This window comes from Mercenaria mercenaria, chromosome 15 (genome assembly GCF_021730395.1).
Source record: "Mercenaria mercenaria strain notata chromosome 15, MADL_Memer_1, whole genome shotgun sequence".
NCBI classification, from domain to species: domain Eukaryota; kingdom Metazoa; phylum Mollusca; class Bivalvia; order Venerida; family Veneridae; genus Mercenaria; species Mercenaria mercenaria.
Window position 1 is genome coordinate 54,694,775 of NC_069375.1, and position 22,810 is coordinate 54,717,584.

Genomic DNA, 22,810 nt, shown 5'->3' on the forward strand with positions numbered 1-22,810 from the left:
TTCCGGGAGAGACAATTTATGGTTACTCCTCATAACAAACCTGAAAATAAGCCTATTAGAGTTATGGGCACAAATGATACCAGAACTGATCGCAAGTAAATCTATAGAGTAGGATAAGTACTGGACACCCGATGACAGAACTTTTAATAACCCTACACATTTTTTAAACTTTTACTGACTGGCATAGTAGGACAAGACATATGAAGTGGACAATGTAAAGAACAATGTGACAAAGTGACAAGACATATGAAGTGGACAATGTAAAGAACAATGTGATATAGTGACAAGACATTTTTTTTTTTTTTTGGTTGGGTTTAACGTCACACCGACACAATTTAGGTCATATGGCGACTTAGTGACAAGATATATGAATTGGACAATGTAAAGAACAATATGATAGGGATGAACTTTCCTGGGTTAATGCCTGTAAACTATCAGCTAATCATAAGCTGGTTCATTGGATGAAAATCACATTTTACTTCAATAATGTACACCATGACAAGAATTAGTGAAATCAACTGTCCAGTTTTCTCTATTTTTATTACAAATAATTTGAAAATACTCATTACAAAAACACAATAATGACAATCAAGTATACACAGGGAATCACATGATCAAAATAATCTCCAAACCAAAATAAGTTTATGAATAATATGGAATTATATTGAAGCAACTTTTGCTGTAAATCTAAAATATAGCCTATCATATGACAACAGAGATGTTTCATAGAACCACTTAGATTTAAATCAAAATCACCTTCTGATTATCTGGAACACTTAAAGAAACTGAGAATTCTTATTTTCCTGATGGTTTGTAATTACAGGATATCTATCATTATTGTCAACTACATAATAATTTAACAATTTTCATCAGTCACAAGTTAGGCTATGTTTAAATTTCATGTCTTATCATGGTAGGAAATTTATATTCATATTCTTCAAAATATAACTCTGGTTTAGAGATTATTTTGATCATGTGATTCCCTGCAGTGATACATAGGTTTAAAACTTGAAAGTTTGCTGTGATTTCAGATGTAAGTGGATAACCAGCCATTATGCAAATTTATGCAATATTTTCATTATTATATAAAGTTAAAGACTTGTGTTTAAGAAATTAAAAAAAATTGCATAGAACTCTCTTTTAGCAATACCATTAAACTACAGTACTGAGCCAATTGATAAATATCTTTCCTTCATCATCAATTCCATAATCTGTATTTGAATACAAGGATTACAAACTAAACTACACACAATTATTAAACATCTGGCAGGTACTTTTTTCAGTACAAAGTCTGAAGAACATTTGTATAATTTCACTTGGCAGAAAGTATACAGATAGTCTCCAGAAACGTCTGTCCCATTGTTTTTTTCAAGGATATTGTGTGTTATTCTGTTCATAAAGCCATGTCGCCCTTTTTCTCCCTAGATTCTGTCCAAGCTTTAGCTATAGTCCTCTTCATCTCATCATCTCCCTCATCATACATCTGTTTCATCAGGGCCATCATACTGTCATTCGGGTCACCTTCCTTATCTATAGGTCTGAAAACAAACACACTGGTCTCAACAAGAGTATATCACATACATATCTTTTCACAAAATGTATAAAACCTGTAGTTCAATCATTCTCTTTGTTTTCCTAGGTAATGTAGGAATGTTTGAAATCAAATTAGCCTTTAGCCTGCTAAATTTCTAAAATGGACTGGCCCTTCATTCAATTTGGGCAATACATGATTTAATGGCATTTATTATTTGAAGGGGTGTTAACTGAAAACTTACTGACTGAATAGCGAACACTGCAGACCATGATCAGCCTACATGGCGGCAAAGGCAGAATCACTTGCTGCCAGCAGGCTAAAGGTTATTACTTCCCTATAAAGTTACACAAAACTAAAAATTACTCAGAGGACACTGCCAAATCAAAACTTTTGGCTTTGTATAAATTTGTCTATGTCAATATTGCAATAGAAATTATGTTAAAGCGAAGATGTTTGACAACAAGAGCTGTCAGTTGACAGCACTCGACTATTCTCAGTGCTTGATAGTATAATATAAGCTATGAGTAAAACTCTAACATTACAATAAGCATATTCTAAGTCGAAAAGGGGCCATAATTCAGTCAAAATGCTTGATAGAGTTGTTTGCTTCTGTTTACAGACTGGGGTCATGATGGTAAACAAGTATGCAAAATATGAAAGCAATATCTCAATGGACTTTGAAAATATTTGGGGTGGTACGCAAACTTTAACATTTGTGTGACGCTAACGCTAACGCTCACGCCGGGGCGAGTAGGATAGCTCCCCTTTTCTTCGAATAGTCGAGCTAAAAACAAGGTTACCTAAGACAATATGGTTATGACAATAGTGTTTGTACAGTAATAAATAGGTAATCGGACAAAGAATGTTGGATTTATAAATGTCTAAAAATTGATGGGCCATAACTCAGTGAAACATTATTCCATAATAAAACCAGTAATATATGCTCAACAAGGCTTCAAACTGCTTCTATGAAGTATTATGCAAATTTCGTTATCAGTACATAAGAAGTAGTGCGCCAACATTGCAAACCTGTATTTGACACCTATTTTGATATGAATACAAATGTTCATAAAACTAGCAGCTGCAGAGTTGTAGTGTATATCACAATTAAGAGCTTGCTGAGGTTTACAACAATATTCAATCTATGTCTCAAGACATCTACACGTCTACCAAAACTAAAGATACTGAATGGAAATCATTTTCTATTTTTAGTAACAATGACCTTGACCATAGTGACCTCAAATACAATTGCAACCTTTGTCTCAATAAAACCTATCTACACACCAAGTTTGGTGACAATAAGGGTACCCAAATTGAGGATATTGAGCAGAAACCACTTTTTCCAGCTTAAGTAACTGTAACCTTGACCCGAGTATATCCAAATGCAAGCGCAAGTGTGACCTCCAACTAAGCTGCCTACATGCCAAGTTTCAACATGGTATTTCATTCCTAACTTATGTTATTGAAAGGCAATGTTTTTCTATTATCAATTTATAAATGAAAGTGACCTTGACCTTCATTCAAGTGACTTCAAATCAAATCTCATTCTTTATGTAGATAAAAGCTATCTACACACCAAGTTTGGTGACAATAAGTGTACTCAAACAAAAGATATTGCCTGGAAACCATTTACAGTGATCTTGAGCTTGACCCCTAACCACCCAAAAGCAGACCCAACTAAACCTAAGCTACCTACAAGTCAAGTTTCACAAATGTATCTCGTTCCAATCTTAACCTTTAGCCTGCTGGCGGCAATTGATTCTGCCTATGCGACCAGTGCAGACCAAGATCAGCCTGCACATCCGTGCAGTCTGATCATGGTCTGCACTGTTCGCTATTCAGTCAGTAAATTTTCATCGAACACCCCTTCGAATAATAAATGGTTTTGCCAAAACTGAATGATGGACCAGTCCATTATAGAAATTTAGCAGGCTAAAGGTTAAGTTACTAAGTCTGTAATATTTTATTTTATTTTAAGTAACAATGACCTTGACCATACTGACCCCAACTGTAATCTAAACCTTTGTCTCAATTTAAGTTAACTAAACACCTATCTGGTGACAATAGGTCCATCTGAGCTAGTTACTGAGCAGAAATTTTCTGTTTTAAACTCAAGGACAGTATGCCCATCCCATCTTGGAAGTGAATTTTCCAGTGAAGTTTCTGAGATCTTCAGGAAATTACCCAGATAAGAATGTTGGGATGGATGAATTGAAGAAGTGTGTAACATATGTTCCCCAAAAATCTTCAGGGAGCATAAAATGTACAATATCTAGGACAATTTGTCCTTGTGACCTTGACCATGAATAACTGGCACTTTGAACCTTGGCCTGCTAGAAAAAAAGAAGAAATATTTCAAGACCCTTTTGGGACGTTAAAATTTTGGACAATGTATCCTGTGCATTGCAAAAGCACAATATAGCCCAGTTCGGAAAGTACATATTTCAGTTACGCCCCTTTAGAGAGCTCTTCACATAAAAGATAAATTCTGTGCAATGCTTCACTTCCGGTGAGCAAATCAGCTGAAAAAACATGGCGACTCCTACAAGTATTATCAAATCAACGCAGAAAAAAAGGCATTATTGTTGTGTTTGTTCAAATTTCCGTGGGAAAGTGGTTGATGGACGAACAATTGTGTTACATAGATTTCCAGCGGACATTAATTTGAGACGAACATGGATAAAACGTGTAAAAACCGTGATGAAGAAATTCACCTTCAACAACAATGCAAGGCTATGTTCAGCACATTTTGTGGACGGTCAGATGTCGGAAAAACACAATGTTCCTTCAGTCTTTGAGTTTCCAACGAAAAGAAAATTATTTGCATTATCATCGGTAAGTGTGTGCAAAGCAGTAAACGCTTCGGTTCTGTTTACAATCACAATAATTTTGGAAATTATGTTCCTTCAAATGCGTTGTGACTTGTGTGTCAACAAGCTTTAAGAAGAAACGTATTATATGAATTTTATCCGTGGGAAAGTGGTTGATGAGACAATTACTAATACCAAACCTGGTACATGGGTAACAAAGTAAGGACCAAGAAATAGAAAATAATAATTTACAGCAGGTTATTTCCTCTGCAAATGCTAAAACTAATTTGCTATGAAAGTGCAGTATCCTTTGTTTCATAAAAACACAAGACACTTACGGTTTTGTTGGCTTGTCTTTTAGTTTCTTCTCAGTTTGTGTTACATATGGCCATGTTTTGCCTGTCTCCTTCTTCTTTAACATTATCAGGACAGTATCAGTTTTGATCTGTAAAACAATGTGAAACTTTCCAAAGATGCTACACAATCTTATGTATGTAAACACGGAAAAACAAATTTTCTTTTTCAATCATTTTTTTTTCTTCATATGGCTGCTACATAGCACCCATTTTTAACATCACAAGGTCACTGCAGATAAAAGAAATGAGCTCATTACTTCCTTAATAGTGAAATGTAATTGACAAATTAGAAAAAAGGATATTTTTTCCCCTCACATTTTGGAAAGTTTCTCTGCCACAATTAGGAAAAAATAACCTTGTTTTTAATTATGAAGTGGCTGAATATCGGCTTCTGTCATGTAAGTATGAAATTCGTGTTTCCTGGTACAACTGACAACAATGAAGAAATATTAAAGATAATTCCTGTGACGGACAAGTGAACAGTATTCCAAATATATTGCCGAATTAAATATAATGATGACGTAAATGCATAAAGCATATTTGTTTGTTTGTTTTGGGTTTTACGCTATTTTTGACAGTATTTTAGTTATGTAACGTCTGGAAGTTAACCTAACTGGTGTTCCTGGATTCTGTACCAGTACAAACTTGTTCTCCGCAAGTAATTGCCAACTTCCCCACATAAATCAGAGATGGAGGACAAATGATGTCAGACACAATGTCTTTTATCAAATCGTCACAGAAAACATACGCCCTGCCCGTGGATCGAACTCGCGACCCAGCGATCCATAGATCTGCACTCTCCCTATTGAGCTAAGCGGGCGGGCACCATAAAGAATATGAATCTATTCATATCTGCAAGAATATCTGACCTTAAAATAGCTGTCATCAGGCAATATATCTTCCATTAGGGTGGTCACCTCACATGTGTAGTTCTTGTTATTTACGCTGTTACATCGAAGACTGAAGGATCTGAAATAAGATTTTTATCATGTAATTTCGATATTATACTATATAGCAAGATTTGTTTTATTTGAATTTTGAAACAACCTCAATGTTTAACTTTACTGGTATTGTGATACACCATTCACTAAAGCATCACTGGCTTGAACACCCAAGTTTATTTGAATAATTCATGTGGTCTGCTGCCAATTTTCATTACATTTTTATGTCTAGTTGCCTGAAATCCTGGATTTACACGAACATAGTTACTGTTTACCAACATTAACCTGTTAACATCGAGCGATTAAGCTGTTATAAAGTATTTCTCAAATACTTTTAAGAAACTGTTCAGTCACTGTGAACAAGTGTAATTTGATTCATATAATTTTGATCATGCACCAAAATACTGATTCTCTAAAATGTATGCATCCTTTTCTATTTGAGCCACACCATAAGAAAACCAACATAGTGGCTTTGCTTTGCATCTGGTCAGGATCCATGCTGTTCGCTTTCAAAGCCTATTGCAATTAGAGAAACTGTTGGCGAACACATGGGTCCTGACCAGACTGCTCAAATGTGCAGGCTGGTCTGGATCCATGCTGGTCGCATCCACTATGTTGGTTTTCTCATGGCGCGACTCATTTAATGACTTTCCTGTATGAATTTAAGGATTCAGAGACCTTAACATTCATCACTCCAGCATGCAACTGAAATCTTGACAAACAATGTATGTCCTAACAGTATGTTAGTGTTGCAGCCTACCTGCTGTTGAAGGTACAGGTCACCTGCTCTTTTGGTACAGTTTCTACACCTGCTACTGTAGCATATATCTTCATAAACTTTTCTGATTGATCCCATGCTGGAATATACAAGAACAACTGTGAAATAATGATTTTACCTGTAAAGGCAAGTAAAGCATAATGTGGTTCATAATTTGAAAACGCTTATTAGGACATCTGAGGTTTAGCTGCAAAAATATTTCAGTTCCAGATAAGCTGCAGCCAGATGACCCCAACAAATTTCAATTCTACTGAAAATGGTAATAAAAGAGACATGTCCTATTTTCAGAAATTTATAATGATACACTGACCTACATTACATCTACAATAAGTAATGACCACTGTTAGTCATACTTAGTAACTTATCTATCTGAAAACATTTACTGGTAAGAAATTACTAATGTTACTTACCCTGATATTAACATCATGAAATTTGACTAATCATGGGCCATAACTTAGCTGAAGATCACGAAACCAGAACATGCCAAACATATGAGCCCTGCCATGAGAAAACCAACATAGTCCTGGTCAGGATCCATGCTGTTTGCTTTCAAAGCCTATTGCAATTAGAGAAACTGTTAGCGAACAGCATGGATCCTGACCAGACTGCTCGGATGCGTAGGCTGGTCTGGATCCATGCTGCTCGCAAAGCCACTATGTTGGTTTTCTCATGGCGCGGCTCAATTATGCATAACTAGGCTTGGCAATGATAACTTTTGAGAAGTCTGATGTAAATCTGCCCCAATGTGTCAGAAGAGTTGTGCGGACAATCTTTGTGGCAAAAAGATGAACAGTACTGTTAAGTTAGATGACTGTACTAGGCAGAAGTGTTGAGCAGAAATATTTCAGTCAACAAAGTCACTGCGACCTTAACCTTTGACCTTCAAAGCAATACAGCTCAGCATCCTATGAAGTTTGACTTTTATAAAACCAAGCATTCTGAATCAAAATAGACAACCCACCGGCAGAGAGACTGATTGTCATAAGGAAAATAACATGTATATATACATTTCTTCAAAGAGGGGCATTAATATATTTTGAAAATTAACAAAATCTTGATATACCATAATTTTTTATATCAACTGTAGGTATGCGTGTTTGAGAGACTGATGGTTTGACAGGTTGTGGTGTAGACTGTGACATTTCACTTTGTTTTGCTGCATCTTCTTTAAGAGAAATCTCTGTTTCCAGCTTCCGTAGTTCTATTGTCAATATATCCTTCACTCTCTGTCTCTCTGCTGCATCAACTAACTTCCTTAACTCGTCAGCATCCAGTCTAAGCTGTGAAATATCAAATAATTTTATACAAGAGCTCTACATATTTCTTACAGGTCCAGCAGATCTCTAGTAGTATTTTTGTGCCCAACAATGGCCATGAACTACAGCAGTTCAGTTTTAACGCAGTTTTAGAACAACTTAATGTCTTCATAAATCATCAAATATTCATACAAAGTGCACATTTACAGGACCTTCACTTTTTGATTTAGTTTCTCAACAAGTTTAGTGATCAATCCAATCAGCAGTTCTATAAAATCTATTTCAACATTTTTTTCTGTTTGATACAGTAATAGCAGCCAAAATGCATCAGCATAACCATTTAATAGAGCAAACTTGAAAGCAGTCAAAACAAGGTTGCTACAGATCAAGTTTGGTCTTTCATGTGAAGAGGTTCTTGAAGACTTTTTTTCTATTTAAGCTGAGACTGCAGTCAAGATGGAACATTTCAAAGGTTTTTTTTTTCTATTCCCGGAATTTCCCGACTTAGGCATGTTTTTCCCACCCCCTTGATTTGGGATATTTTAAGATAATTTACAAACAAAAACTCATGTTCTAATGTTCATAATATGATTAAAGTTCAATTTTTAAGAAAGATCATCTTTAGCCAAATCTGGAGGTCAGTGCCTTTAAGGACTTTGGAGAACAGAATAACTGATGCAAAAATTAATTATGTTTTACAAAATTGTCCATTCACCAGTAGCTATTCCTGTCCCAGCTTAGTTTGAAAAATTCGCAGGAGAATCACTTGTCACACACACCCTGGCCAATAGACAAATCCATACAATTTCCAGTTATTATAAATTTTCCTTTTCACAAGTACTCCCATCTAAAAATATTATCCTGTCCACGCTTGAATCTTTCAAGCAAGCAGTATACATACATGCAATTAGTTGCAGCAAAGTGTGTTTTTAACCTGATTTTACTACTCTTGTCTGCATATCTAACACTTTTAACTGTTTTCAGTCTCACTTTCTCATTTTGACATCTCACTGTCAATACTTCTGTTAAAATCTTTCTCTTGCACTGACTACGCGTCTGTTTTAAAAGATAGTTCTGCAAGTTTGGATCGAAATTTTTTCTACAATGTCATGCCCGGTAATCTCCAGAAATATAACCAGTCAGTTATGTATGGAAATGCTTCTGTTGTGGTTTACGGTTATGATGGATGCATGTAGTATGAAAACATTGACACAGGTAAGCAAATCATGTATTTTTCTAATATTACTGCAAATGAAAAACCAGCCAATGCTATTCGATGCAGGACTGAACAATGCTTACAGACATACAAGATTTTCTGTGCATTGACCAAATATTTGTGTGGACATACTGATCGAGAGGGCTAAGACGCTTTCCTATGGGGGTGACAGCCTAGGGTTTGATTCCTGTGCAGTGTGTCGTTGGGCAAGGCACTTTATCACTATTGCCTCAGTCGACCCAGCTGTAAATGGATATCAGCAAATTGCTGGGGGTAAGGTATAACTGATTTTAACTGTTCTTAAAATAGTGTTGCTCAAAAGCTCTACAGAGCTTATGTTCATTGTTTCAGAAAACCTTTTTTGCCCGTTAACTTTAGAAGTTGTACACCTCTTCAGAGCTTATGTTGTCTGTTTATATATACACACTTGTAAATAAAATTTCAAATTGGTCTGGTGTATTACCTGGCTGATTTCACCGTTTATATCGTGATTTTTACTAACCATTATCATAACATACTCACAAATTAATCAACTAAATAAACGTAGGAAATATATGGCTGTCCAGCAAGAGTAAAATTTTCAAATGCAGGTTACAAAAAGTACTTCCACTTTGGAAATAATACAGTATAGTTTCCAACCTGCACCATTTAAGTTTTAGGTTTTAAATTCTTACAGCATTTAAGCAACACAATAAACTTAGTCTAAAAAGTAGGGCTGTCATTGATTGGGTCTTAGGCGTATCGACGATACCAATATATCAGAAGACAAATATCGACGATACATCGATATACTGATTATTAATTTAGATTAACGACCTATTTGTTCATATATTAATACTATATACCTTCCTGTAAATGCTATTTTAAGTTTTATTGCCTACTTTCCATATTTCTGTTTGATTGTGTTGTATTTGTATTTATGAAATAAAAGAAATACATAAAAATTAATAACATCTTTCATTTTTATTTTGCCTTCACTCCTTTTTTGCATTCATCCAAATTTACAACTTTGTGAACTTAAGTTGTTTTTTAGGGTCTGAGTGTTTATTTGGGTAGTTTTTTCTCCCTGTAAAATATCGATTTTTGAAAATGGGAATCGATAATCGATCGACAAAAAAAAATCGTTGATACATCGATATCATTTTTATCGATGACAGCCCTACTAAAAAGTGATTGTAAGCATTTATTTATTTTTCTATTGTTGAAATCCTATCAGGTTATAATGCAGTTATTAGGTCAAAAATGTGCTGCCGTGGTGTAGTTGAAAGAAGTCTCTAATAAATAGAACCTAATTTTTCCATTTTTCGCGCATTTGCGCGTAAATTGGGGGCCAAATGGGCATTATTTCACTCGTGGAATGAACTTAACATAAAATAGGACACTTTTCATGCTAATATTCGTTTACTTGAAAACGAAAGTAGGGAGTTTATTCTGCGGACCGCTTTCTGAAATGCGGCAATATGAGGGTACCTGACTTCAGTTGGCTTGCATTTCACTGCATACTATTCAACACCCCTTTTTCTTTTCGTTTTCTTGAAGCAAATGTATGGATATCTTGTGGAAAATAGGTCTATGACGGAGTGAAAATCTAGAAACTGTAACAAAATTGTTCTGAAGTAGCTGAATTTTATATGAAACAAAGAACAATTTCTTTTATTGGTATATAGCTTATAAGAACTGAAATAAGACTTTTCTCGAAACACATCACAATTAGTCTTAATAGTCATAAATCGATTGTATATGTTATAAAATGATGTTTTCAATGCAAAATAATCATTAAATTTGAAAATTTTGAATTTTGACCATATTTTGAGTAGATGCGCCTATTTTATGCAGCAATTTCTGCAATAGAAAGGCCAATATTTTGTCTCCAGAATGTGTGAAAAAGCACAAAATGCCTCCATTTGAGTCATATTCATGACGGAATGAACGATATTTCAGAATCAAAGTGAAAAATAATGCATACAGGTGAAACTTTTACCAAAATTTACAATGAAATGACCATAGAGCCTAAATTTAGCCCAGAAAATTGGTAGGGGGTGGCCTCACTTAAATGTCTATATTTCTCTAAAATCTCGAATTTTCACAATGAAACTTGTTAACATGTTAGGTATTACATCTTTCGTGAAAACAGGGATGAAAATGTTATGAAATTTGATAAAAGATATTTCTTATAGGTTATAATGCAGTAATTCGGTCAAAAATGTGCTTCTGTGGTGTAGTCGAAAGAAGTCTCTAATAAATAGAACTAATTTTTCCATTTTTCGCGCATTTGCGCGTAAATTGGGGGCCAAATGGGCATTATTTCTCTCATGGAATGAATTTTACATAAAATAGGACACTTTTCATGCTAATATTCGCAATTTTCGAGTTGTTTACTTGAAAATGAAAGTAGGGTGTTTATTCTGCGGACCGCTTTCTGAAATGCGGCAATATGAGGGTACCTGACTTCAGTTGACTTGCATTTCACTGCATACTATTCAATTATTTTATCTACCGACAATAAATAAATATTGATTTGATTTGATTTGAACACCCCTTTTTCTTTTCGTTTTCTTGAAGCAAATGTATGGATATCTTGTGGAAAATAGGTCTACAACGGAGTGAAAATCTAGAAACCGTAACAAAATTGTTCTGAAGTAGCTGAATTTTATAAGAAACAAAGAACAATTTCTTTTATTGGTATATCAGTTTCAGTTTGCAAGAGTTATCTTTCCTCTGTCTCTGAACTAAATAAAGTAAGGGCTAGATCTACTTTACATTATATCAATGAGTTATAAATAAAATTGTTTCCGAAAATATCGCTCTGTTTGGGTACAGTACTTCTAAAAAACAAAGAAACCAATTTAGTCTAAATTAGAATAGGCCTATACCTCATTTGTTTGTGCCATTGTCTTCTTTCTGGAATTTTCTACTTTCACTTTGCCCCACACATGGACTCATTCAGAGCTAGTACAGTCCATTTCGCAACTTGTTTTCGTATTTATCATTTTTGTTTATGGAACTATTTGCCATATGTAAACACAGGGTGTATATGCAGAATACAGTACACGATATACGTAAACATTGGAGTGCGTGGTGCTGCATAGGTGTTGCGGTAAGTTTTAAAAGATTATAATAGCTGAAGTCCGTAATAACCAACTCCTAAAGGGTCTTTGGGCTTTTGCAATGCCGTGCTCGAGTTTATGTAATGCATGCATTTGAACGAACTGCACCAGTAAGACCTAGACTAGCTCCCAGACTATGAATTTGTAAAGTTATGAATAGGCTATAGCCAGTCAATATATCAATTTCCAATGTCATATTCTGATACTATTACAAACAGTTCGCTGGGAAAATCTGTAAAATAGACTGGCATTTGTCAGTATTACATAAAAAGGAATAATAACAAAATCTGAAACTTATGACCAGTCTAGTGGCTAGCCTACAGGCTACACTAGCCTACTCACTAGATCGAAGTCCGTAGCAATATATGTTTTCAATGGTCGCTGGCAACTGTTAAATATAAGATCACAAGAGATAAAGCCATCCTGATAAGCTACTGTAGGAATCATGTAGCCAATCGCTTCTTTCAGGATTGGTCCTAATTTAGCCTAGGTAGACAACGTGAAATATCAGAATGTAAACACCACAGGTGCCGCACCGACCCATTTTATAAATAGGGGCCTAAACTGCTTTTTTTTTTCGCCGAAACATATCGTCCTTCAATTTTTTTCTCGATGTCTATAAAAGAGCCAAACAGAATACTTACTTCCCCGTGTTTATGCAGATAGTCAGAGGCGGATCACTAAGGGCTATATTTGTTATTTAGCTTCGAAAATATATTTTTAAAACACATTTTTGCACAGGGATGAAGGAAAATCCTTTTGCTTTTTAAATCGCCACATTTGGTTTGAAAATGCAAAGTAAATAATTATACTGTAGCAGTAACAGTGGTGTCACCACTTTGGTCAGTTACGGATCATTTTTGTCTATCCCTGGTCATTTTAGAATAAAACTATAACGCACTGGGGCACCTGTGAAATAATAATTGTTTTCTCTCATCCGACCAAATCATTACACACTGCCAAGTTGGAAATATAGAGAATATTAGGTTACTGTCTGATAAATTTAAATTTATTAGGCGAGTTGAAGAAAATATATTAGGCGAGGCTGTGCCGAGCCTTATATTTTTTCGTAGACGAGCCTAATAAATTTAAATTTTTCAGACAGTAATCTAATATTCTATTTATCCTACCTGTTCAGAAAATAGAGAAAAGTCGTTGAAAAGAGCAACAGAGTGCAGACTTGACGTCATATACGACGTTTGCATGTGCAATTCTATTTGTGGATAAAATTGAAAAATCGCAATAACTTTTTTGTTTCCGGATAAAAACCTTTGATATTACAACTTATTTTCTTAGTTAGAACATTTCCACTACAATGATAACGGTTTCTATGAAAAATTCAGAAAAAAGTTGTTTTCAAATTTTCCGACTGAAGTGCTGTAAAAATGAAAAATAGCAATAACATTTTTGTTTCTGGATAAAAACCTATAATTTGACCACTCATTTTCTAAGTTCAAGCATTTTCAATACAATGGTGACGGTTTCAATGCAAAATTTGATAAAATATGTGATTTCAAAAATTCCCGCAAAAGTGATATCTTGACATCTACAGGGGTGGTATAGTACGTCATCAACAGGTACGCGCAACACTTCCCGATGCGGCATTTTTATGTCAAAACACCTCGATTCGGTGAGTAAACTTGCGATTATAACATTGATAACAAATAGATTCTTAAATGAAATATAGTCTAAAGTACCCGCACATGTGTCTAGTTTATCATTGACGTTTGCATTTTTCAAGAAAGCCTTCCGTTTAAGAGAACATTCGTGCAAAATGCACTTCATGGAAACACTTCCCTATTCACCACACTATATTATATCGTATAACAAGCGTTTCCATGCATTTCTGACAAATCCAAGCATTGGCGGGTGTTCTTTTATAGTAAACAGATGTCAGTGATACCTTGATTATTTATCGGAATCTAAACTTTCCGAAAAATCAGTAAATTAAAATTTCGCCTTCCCGGTTCATCAGCTGAATTGATGTCCTTCCCGGCTCACCAATTTCCAGTCTGACTAAAATCGGGATTGCGCTCATGTAAATGTGACCACCCTTGCCTGAAAGTTCTATTATCTGGAATAAATAATCGTTTAAGTGCTTGTACTAGATGGTCCGTAAACTTCATTTAAACATTTGAAGGTATTATTAAAAGAATGAGACATATCTTGAACATTTGTTGTATACTATGATATATGTTTATCATTTCCTTATATTTGTTATTTTAGGTGTACATGAAAGATGAAAAAGGAAACAAAATTTCTAGTCTTCATCAATGGAATTGTCAATATTGTTAAAAAGGCTTGCTGAGTGATTGGCATGACAGACATAATTGACGTAATATTTTCGAAAAGATGACGATATAACACTGAGAAGTGAAGAACATCCTCTAACAGAATTGCCAAAGACAAATATTTCTACGCTCAGAGGTCTTGTACCAAACACGACTATGTTGGTTGCTGTTTGAAGGTATGGATATAAATAACTGATTTAATTTCAGTAATTTAACAGTAGATAAACCTTAATCAGGGGTACATAGATAGGCATTTCAACACGTGATGATATTTAGTTTTCACTTTAAATAGAAAGTATTTTGGAAATCATTCGTTAACTCGTTACTCTGATTACTTTATTACTTTTTCACGATAACACATATGGCATGTCATCGAAAATGATCGAGTAGGATGGCTTTGATTCCGAACTCGAGTTCAAGGCAAGACTCGATGAGAGAAATAAGTACATGCATTGATAATATCATGCTAAGTAAAGCAAAACTGTATAGTAAAATTATTATCATGTGCTGTTTTTTTTAAGGAACAACATTTGATATAATTTTAAAGGCATTAAGTCGCCCCAATGCAGTTTAGTTTTTAATGATATGCTGCTATTTAATTTTGTTTAACATTTCAGGGGCCACGTGTTTCATCACAATTGCTCGGGAAAATGAGAAATGACTGTCTCGCGCCAACGAAATTTTCGTATCAAAGGGTTTTTAGATGTACACAGGGAAAGAACAAGAAGGACAGCAACTGAATTATAATTACTTAGTAGAATGGGACATCGATTGAATCTACACTAGAAACGGTTCAGGATTTGATAATAACCAATGTTCAGATTTTGCTGGCAAATCTTAACGCATAAAACTCGTAGTGAGCTTGAACACCGGTAGAACAATTTTACTTGCAATGTAAATTATATTACTTTCTTAAACTATTCAGTTGTTGAAAATGTTGTTGTATAAAGATTATTCAAATTTGGAAATTTTACTGATTTTGTATTCAAACCCTTATCAGCTCATGTAATATATTTACAAGTTTTATTAGGATCGCGTATCTGACAAAGTCGTTCCACTTCGTATACCCTTTATTTTCGGTCAAAAAGTAGTGTACATCTCTATGTCACATTTCTCAACAATTGGTAATATTCAGACAAACAGGAAATCTTAAAATAATTTAAAAAACCTTTTGAGGTAATTTTATTGTGAAAGAAAAACGATAAAGACGATTGGTAATTTATCATCGCATATTATAAAATGCATAATACACTCAACAACATGGGTTTTTATGAAATTAAAGGTGTTTTATTTTAATTTGCCGTTTGTTTTCATCTACGTTTTTGAATAGACAACAGCAGCTTTCTGTGTCAACATATATAGAGGAAGGAATAACACGGAAAAGAAAGCTCTGAATGTTAATTTATAAGTTACCGTTAAAACGTATATTGCCATGATATACACCATGCACATGTTTTGTAATTATGAAAATTATATGTTGAAATGGAGATGCACTGCCTATGCTTCAAAATCAACAAAAATCGGAATATAATAACTCTTGAAACTATTAGATTAGAAATGTTGAGATTTTGCACAACTACACTTATATTTTAACTCCAAAATGTCGTAACACAAAACTTGATATAGTGGCAATATCTCTATATATGTAATTTGTGAACGTTTATTGAACGAAACATACAGAAAACAAAAATATTTACATGGTTGTGTTCTATCCGTTATGAGTGTCAACTATATTTCATACAAAGTTTCAAACTGCTGTTGCCTTTCATCAAAATCTGTCAAATGATATTTAGAACAGGAGATGCACTAACAAGACTCTGTGACTTCAACACAGACAGATGAAAATGTTTCTTTAAAAAAATCACAATTGTTTTAAGCACCATAGTCACGCAAAATTAAATTCCGTCTACAAAAGTTCTTCATGACTACATATTGTACGGTACTGGTCACACGTAGCAGTGAGCTGTTTTAAACGGTGTCTGCACATATTACCAGTGAGTGAATCTCAAAAAACGACTTCTTTTGTGGTCTTCATTTCTGACATTTTGTCGCAAACATCCACAAAAAGCGGGTTTTGTTCTTTCTATAATTCTGATTTTTTGACGTATAATTTTTTCATTCCCGATTACTATATGCAGTTTATGTTCATCTGTCCACGGATATCATACTGCTGAACTCCAAGTGCTTGGCTTCAAAATTTAATTCTTATAAACAGTTACGACTGTTTCAGGTCTTTTCAGTTGTGATCTGAAAGAGAAAGAGTAAATCTGTCAAAACATAGCCCTTACAAGGTAAAAGAAGCACTGTTCATTACTGACATAAACGTTCATTGCTAAGTACTTGTTTTGCTGGTATGGCAACTTAAGTATCATGCGTCAAAATAAATTGAAAGATTACTCAAAATTACTATCACGATGCCACACGGGCGGTGAGCCGGGAAGTGCATCGTTTCACCTGGTGAACCGGGAAGGCGAAATTTTATATTACTGATTTCTTTGAAACTATTGATTCCGATATTTAATCAAGGTATCACTGGGCTCCGTTTGCCATAAAAGAACACCCGTCAAGGCATTGGGTCATTAGAAATGCATGAAAACTCTTCTTATGCGATATAATATAGTGCGGTGGATGGGGAAGTGTTTCCATGAAGTGCATTGTGCTCGAATGTTCTCTTAAACGTAAGACTTTGTTGAAAAATGCAAACTTCAGTGATAAACTAGAGACATAGGCGGGTACTTTAGACTATATGACATTTCCGAAGCTGTTCGTTACGAATGAAATAATCGCAAGTTTACTCACCGAATCGAGGTGTTTTGACATAAAAAGCCGCATCGGGAAGTGTTGCGCGCACTTGCTGATGACGTACTATACCACCCCTGTAGATAAAGCAAAGTTTATTAGGCAGGCCGATTTTATGCTATATCTTGTATGAGGGTAGGATAAATAAAAATATTATCTTCATATGGTTTAAAAAATAATTTCTCGATTGTGTCGTGTCCGTGTTGTGTGAGTTCCGGATCACATAGATTGACAAATCACGACTTTTCTTCACATTCGAGCGATCTGCAAAAGTTATATTTTGGTATGTTATTTCCCACATTGAAGCAAATAATCATGCTAAGAAGTAAATGGTTATCTTCGACATATATGTGTAAACAGTGCTGTGATCCGGACCTCTCCCCCCACCCCCATGATCCGGAACTGACCAACCAACTGTACAGCAATCCAAACTGATCACTGGAGATTCATATATACAAATAAATAGGGTCTAGTTCGTCTGCGACCGACCTAATTCTCTGCGACCTAAACTATTTTGCAATACCAGCATCTTGTCTTGCAAAATATTAGATAGAACGTCTCCGAAAAATTTCCATTTTGACGTTGAGTTTCATTTATATATTTATGTCGATGTAAGATTAAATGACTGTAAAAATATGTGTTTCAACACTTACTATTTAGTCCAAAATATGACAAAATGGGAAGAAATATTTCTAAAGGTAAAGGTATTTTTTAACTTTTATTTACCGTCGCTTTGTGAAACAACGAACATACGTAAGCTCTGAAGAGTATTTGAGCGACCCTATTTTATAACAGGTAAAGCCAATTATACCCGTTATCCCCAGCAATATATACTGATACCCATTTACAACTTGGCCGACTGATACAAACGTGCTAAAGTGCTTTGGCAAAGTTGCCCAAAGAACACGTTGCCAAGAATCGAACCCGAGGCCTTCACCTCCGTAGGAAAGTGTCTAAGCCCACTCGACCAATGCGTCCACTAAAAAAAAGAAAAAAATCCATGCGGGGACATGCCCCAGGGTCTCCTTGCAACTTGAAAATTTTGCCACTCATGTGCTGTGCACGAGGGAAGCACACTCCACATCTGACAGGTTAGATGATGATGATGCCAAATAATGAGGCAGCCTATCTCTAGAATCTTCCTGTATATTACCTGTGTATGACATCCTGCTGCGAACTTTCCAGCAACTAAATATACCCACTTATAAGAGTTTTTGTTTTATCATTGAAATCAGACTGGAATAAATATATATAATAAATATATGGAAAAAAAGGGGCTTTTGTGATACCGTCGTCAGATATGACACATATTCAGAGGTAAATCAGTTGTGCCAAACTTTGCAGACAATTAACTAATTTAGATATATCACAGTAACTTATTTTTTATCGAAAACGTAGCGCAGTTTATAGAGACGTCATATGTTTACACTTGATTGCATACTCGAACTAGAATATTTGTGGTTCAAATCATGATTGTGATTTTTTTATTTCTTTAAAATATCTTAACAGCTACTATTTCTTTAACTACGTCTGTATGTCATACGTCAAAGTTACCTAATTAACGTTGACGCTTCATTGTTCCCGCAACGGCTTTCTTTTGACCATTTCTTTCGTAAACGATGTGAAGTAGATTAGTTTTTTTTTTAATTTGTGCTCTAAAATGGAATGTAAATCATATTAACAAGAAATGTAACATAATATAAAAAAGAAATGACCCATGCAATATTCGAAAATAACCAAAAAAAAAAAAAAAAACTGAATTAAGCAACAAATACTGCTGGTTATCACTACGCTATGGGGTTTTTCTTATTATTTGATTCATTTACTTGCCTATATTGTCTTGTAAACAACATAGCACTGTCGAGTTATCGAAAAAAAAAACCTGTGTACTTTTTATCTTCTGATGATGTAATGACCTGTTTGATAGTCTTTGATACCGAAAACTGTTTGAACTTAATTTTGTCGTTTATAAAATAGTGTCTGGCAATGCTTAAATTGCCAAATGAAATTTTGTGCTTTTGTCCGATTTCTACTATTCGTTAAAATCTGGCCTGTATTCAGCTGTTTCTCTCTTGGCTTGATTAACTATAGAACCTGTGCGAGAATGTACGGTATATACGCGAATCCACAATGCAAACGTTGTAATATATATATCTTACGGTTTCTAGAACTACCGTGTATTTTGGGAAAAAACTGGTAAGTACCTGTATTTTCTTTTTCTTGTACATGTATAAGTTATTTAGCACAGTGCCAAATTTAAAGAAAAGTAAATATCGCGTAGAAGTAGATATCTTAAAATTCTGTTAAATAGTTTGATCATACCTTGATTTTCTTTCAGGTCTTGATAGCAATTAACTTTCGAAGCGCAGGAAATATAAAACACAATTAGTTGGAATATATCTACAAAGTTTTAGACATTCGTTCATTGTGAAACATGATAAAAAGTCAGTCGGACGCGTCCTTCTTCAAAAATGGTAGTGGAGACGAGGATATTCCTTCTGGAATCAGCACACCAGAGCGACCACCAAAAGTTAGAAATGGCATGGTGGACCGGGATGGAATGAGAAAGAACTGGAGTTTTTGGCAACAGAGAATAGACAACCACCAGATTGATAGACTTATAAACCCGTTCAGTGAGTTCTGGGGCGAAAACAGAGACAAGTACATTGATGTTTTACAAAATTCCAGGGCTGTCTGGAAGGGCGCAGACAAACGGACAAAACTTACAAAAGCAGACGACAAATACGGTCGGCCGGTCGAGGGAACTTTAACAGAATATCGTGGAAATAAAGCGAAAAATTTCATTGCAAATAATATAGTTGAATGCTGTGACACCATACGAACATGTGGTGTACAAAAAGCAGACGGCACCTGGGAAGTTAAGTTTGGGATTTTATTCAAAGCTTACGAGAGGATTAACGACAAACTTGTGGGACTTTTGGTTCGAGCCAGACGACATGGACTGTTGGACTTTCCAGGAGAGATGTTATATCAAAGACAAGATGATGACGTCATAATCAAATTATACAAAGTGCCAACAGTAGATGAGTTAAATTTAAGGTATATAGATTTTCAGAAAGAGCGGGAGGAATTAAACAGTGAAAAAGACAGTGCCCAGTGATAACAAACTCGTGCATGGACCATGCTAACCAAATCAGTTCCTCAGTCAAGCGTCCATATAGTTTCGAATTCCATACGGAGAACTTTATTTCAAATTATATCACTTTAAAGACACTGGATTTATGGTTCTTATCAGGGATTTTTAAAACCAGAAATGGATTAAATAAAAACTGAAGGAAGAAAATGTGATACGCATTTGTAAGAAGTTGTGATTTATGTTTTCGCTTTTTTTTTTGTTAGGAATCTGTCGAACATTTTTCATTTACATTTTCTCATTTTCTCGAACTTATGATTTATGACATTTTGAAATCGTACACATTTTTTTACGGTTAATGTTTAATGCTAAAGAAGAAATTGTAACTTGTTTGTTGCCTCTTTAATCTGTAGAAAAACTAGATCTCTGGTATTTGTAAAATATTAGTTTTGATGCCATAGATCTGTATATCAGTTATATAAGATTATCTATTATGATAATCATGGTATTGATATTATTTATCTACACACGGCCTTCGGCCTCCGTGTCCGAATGGTTAAGGTCATAGGCTTCGAATCACTCGACACCAATGTGGATTCAGATCTCGCATGAGCTTACGGAAGCTAGGTACCCTTAGGATCTATAATTGAATCAGTGTATTGTTGAAACCCAAGAAAAAAGCAAAACTTCCGAGATAGCGTTATGTGATAGATTTTTTTCTATGTCACGTGTGTGTAGGTAAGGAAAACATGTGTTAATTGATGTAAATGTGTAAAAGGTATTATAACATGAGACTTTTAAATTAATATTATATTTCCATTTTGCGTTTCATTGCCGGAGTCGGAAGAAATCTCTCTCACACAAAACTGCTATTTTACTACTAAGACAAAACCAGTCCCAATAAAATTGCAAGACGCACGACCTTTAATTTGAACGTGTAGAACAAAACACTTTCCATAAAAATAATAATTTAAAAATGGGAAGGGATGGTCGTACTTGCTCAAAAACACGGGAAACGTTTTGTCTTCCTTAATTTTTCAGTCTTTCAATCGCCCGGCTGTAATACTTAAAAAATGCACACGGAACGCGCAACTATAAATAGGTGACAAACATTTATTCACCTGTTAAGCCACTCATTGGAAACGACGATAACAAGTTTTATGCTTGAATATTATGTCTATGATTTCTGCGCAAGAGTTTACAAATAGCCGTTGTAGTAGGTATTCCTTTCTGTATTTGAACATTCTCATTGTATATCGTAAATGATTCCATATATATCGAGCTCACTTAAACCAAGCGTTTGCTGAGCTTTTGTGATCGTCCTTTGTCCGCTTGTGATTGCTATTATTTTCTCAAAATTCACTGGATAAAATATTTCATTTTTATGCACGGTCGGACCTAAGTTTTAGAATTTTTATGCACGAAAACGTCATCAAAGTGCTTTAGCAACTGGCAGTAGCTCTAAATCAACTACCAAGTTTCAGCCTCTACCTGACCGCATCACACATATTCTGGACGTGTAAAACTAGTCCCATATTTACCTTTTATAATCTTGGTATTGCGCGAGCGTGTGAGCAACTAAGGACTTCTGTTTTAAACAACAGAAACAAACAGCAACGGATTCTAGAATAATTATGAACGTTATATTCACATTCGAAATATTCGGGATCACTTCGCTCCAGGGTTAGGGTTATGGTTGAAATTGGCCCCAACCTGGAGCAAACTTGGTTTTACATAGAGTTTTATAGGGAAAACCTCTAAAAATCTTCTTGACTCGAACCACAATGCACTAAGCTTAGATATTTGGCATGTAGCGTAGTGTTGTGGACCTCTACCAATATTGTTTAAATCATGACCAGTCTATGCACAAAGAAATGTTGATTCTTTAGGTGTATCGGTTGAAATATCACTCAATAAGAACTAGCTATCAGTTCTTTCAGTGCTTTGATTTTCTTATGCTCCCGTAGAAAGTTGAAAACTTGCTGGCGGTCCAAATTTTTCAGTTCAGCTTCTGTCAGTAAATCTCGTAGTTTGAAAGAAAGCTTATAATGAAGGTTGCTTGTTCCACGATCTACTGACATTATCAGTTGAGCGTAATTGCAGCCTATAGTGACTGTAGAATTAAATTATAGTTTCATGCAATAGCTTGTAAATAGCATGTTTTGTATTTTTATAGTTGAATGTTTATTTCAAAGATACTCAAGTCTGGTGTTATAGTTTCATGACGTTTTGTTATAGTTTTATGACTTTATTTCATTTGTGTTACTTTATTTGGAATAAAACGCTAATAAAAGTTTGTGGGTATTTTCATGTTTCAAAACAGGAAGAAAAAAACACACCCAAAAAAGCTATATCATACACAAGTATTGGGACAGTATTTAGTGGTATCTGTGATTCTAACACTTTACGAAGGACCACAGGGTGGCCAGCCCGCGTGACTTTTCGATACCATACTCTCGGAGAAAACGTCTCGATGCATGTAAGAGTATTTGACGGATTTTTGTAGAAGACAGCGAAATGAGTGCTTTCCTCCGCACAAAGCACTTGTCATCATTTCTCAGGACTTTTCTCAGATAGGCGAAGAGTTTGAGAAAAGGACTGAGAACTGATTACAGACGCTTTGTGCGG

The 22,810-nt window shown here is 35.0% G+C and overlaps 3 protein-coding genes across 3 annotated transcripts in view; 2 read left to right on the forward strand and 1 right to left on the reverse strand.

The window, feature by feature from the left end:
- Positions 1–521: 521 nt before the first annotated feature.
- Positions 522–11,902, reverse strand: LOC123555007 (calcyclin-binding protein-like). Its single transcript, XM_045345515.2, has 6 exons — positions 11,765–11,902; positions 7,483–7,699; positions 6,402–6,498; positions 5,570–5,669; positions 4,683–4,789; positions 522–1,538 (listed from the first exon to the last, which is right to left on the reverse strand). The coding sequence occupies exons 1-6, from the start codon at positions 11,780–11,782 to the stop codon at positions 1,394–1,396; spliced, it is 684 nt and encodes a 227-aa protein (XP_045201450.2). The 5' UTR covers positions 11,783–11,902; the 3' UTR covers positions 522–1,393.
- LOC123565031 (protein CutA homolog) overlaps positions 11,839–22,810 on the forward strand; it is a 28,108-nt gene continuing 17,136 nt past the window's right edge. Inside the window, exon 1 of the mRNA XM_053525303.1 lies at positions 11,839–11,988. Within this exon, the coding sequence (XP_053381278.1) occupies positions 11,890–11,988 (99 nt within the window). The 5' untranslated portion in view covers positions 11,839–11,889. The remainder of the gene's footprint in view (positions 11,989–22,810) is intronic.
- LOC123555014 (actin-binding Rho-activating protein-like) lies at positions 19,154–22,478 on the forward strand. Its single transcript, XM_045345528.2, has 2 exons — positions 19,154–19,284; positions 19,427–22,478. The coding sequence occupies exon 2, from the start codon at positions 19,523–19,525 to the stop codon at positions 20,207–20,209; it is 687 nt and encodes a 228-aa protein (XP_045201463.2). The 5' UTR covers positions 19,154–19,284; positions 19,427–19,522; the 3' UTR covers positions 20,210–22,478.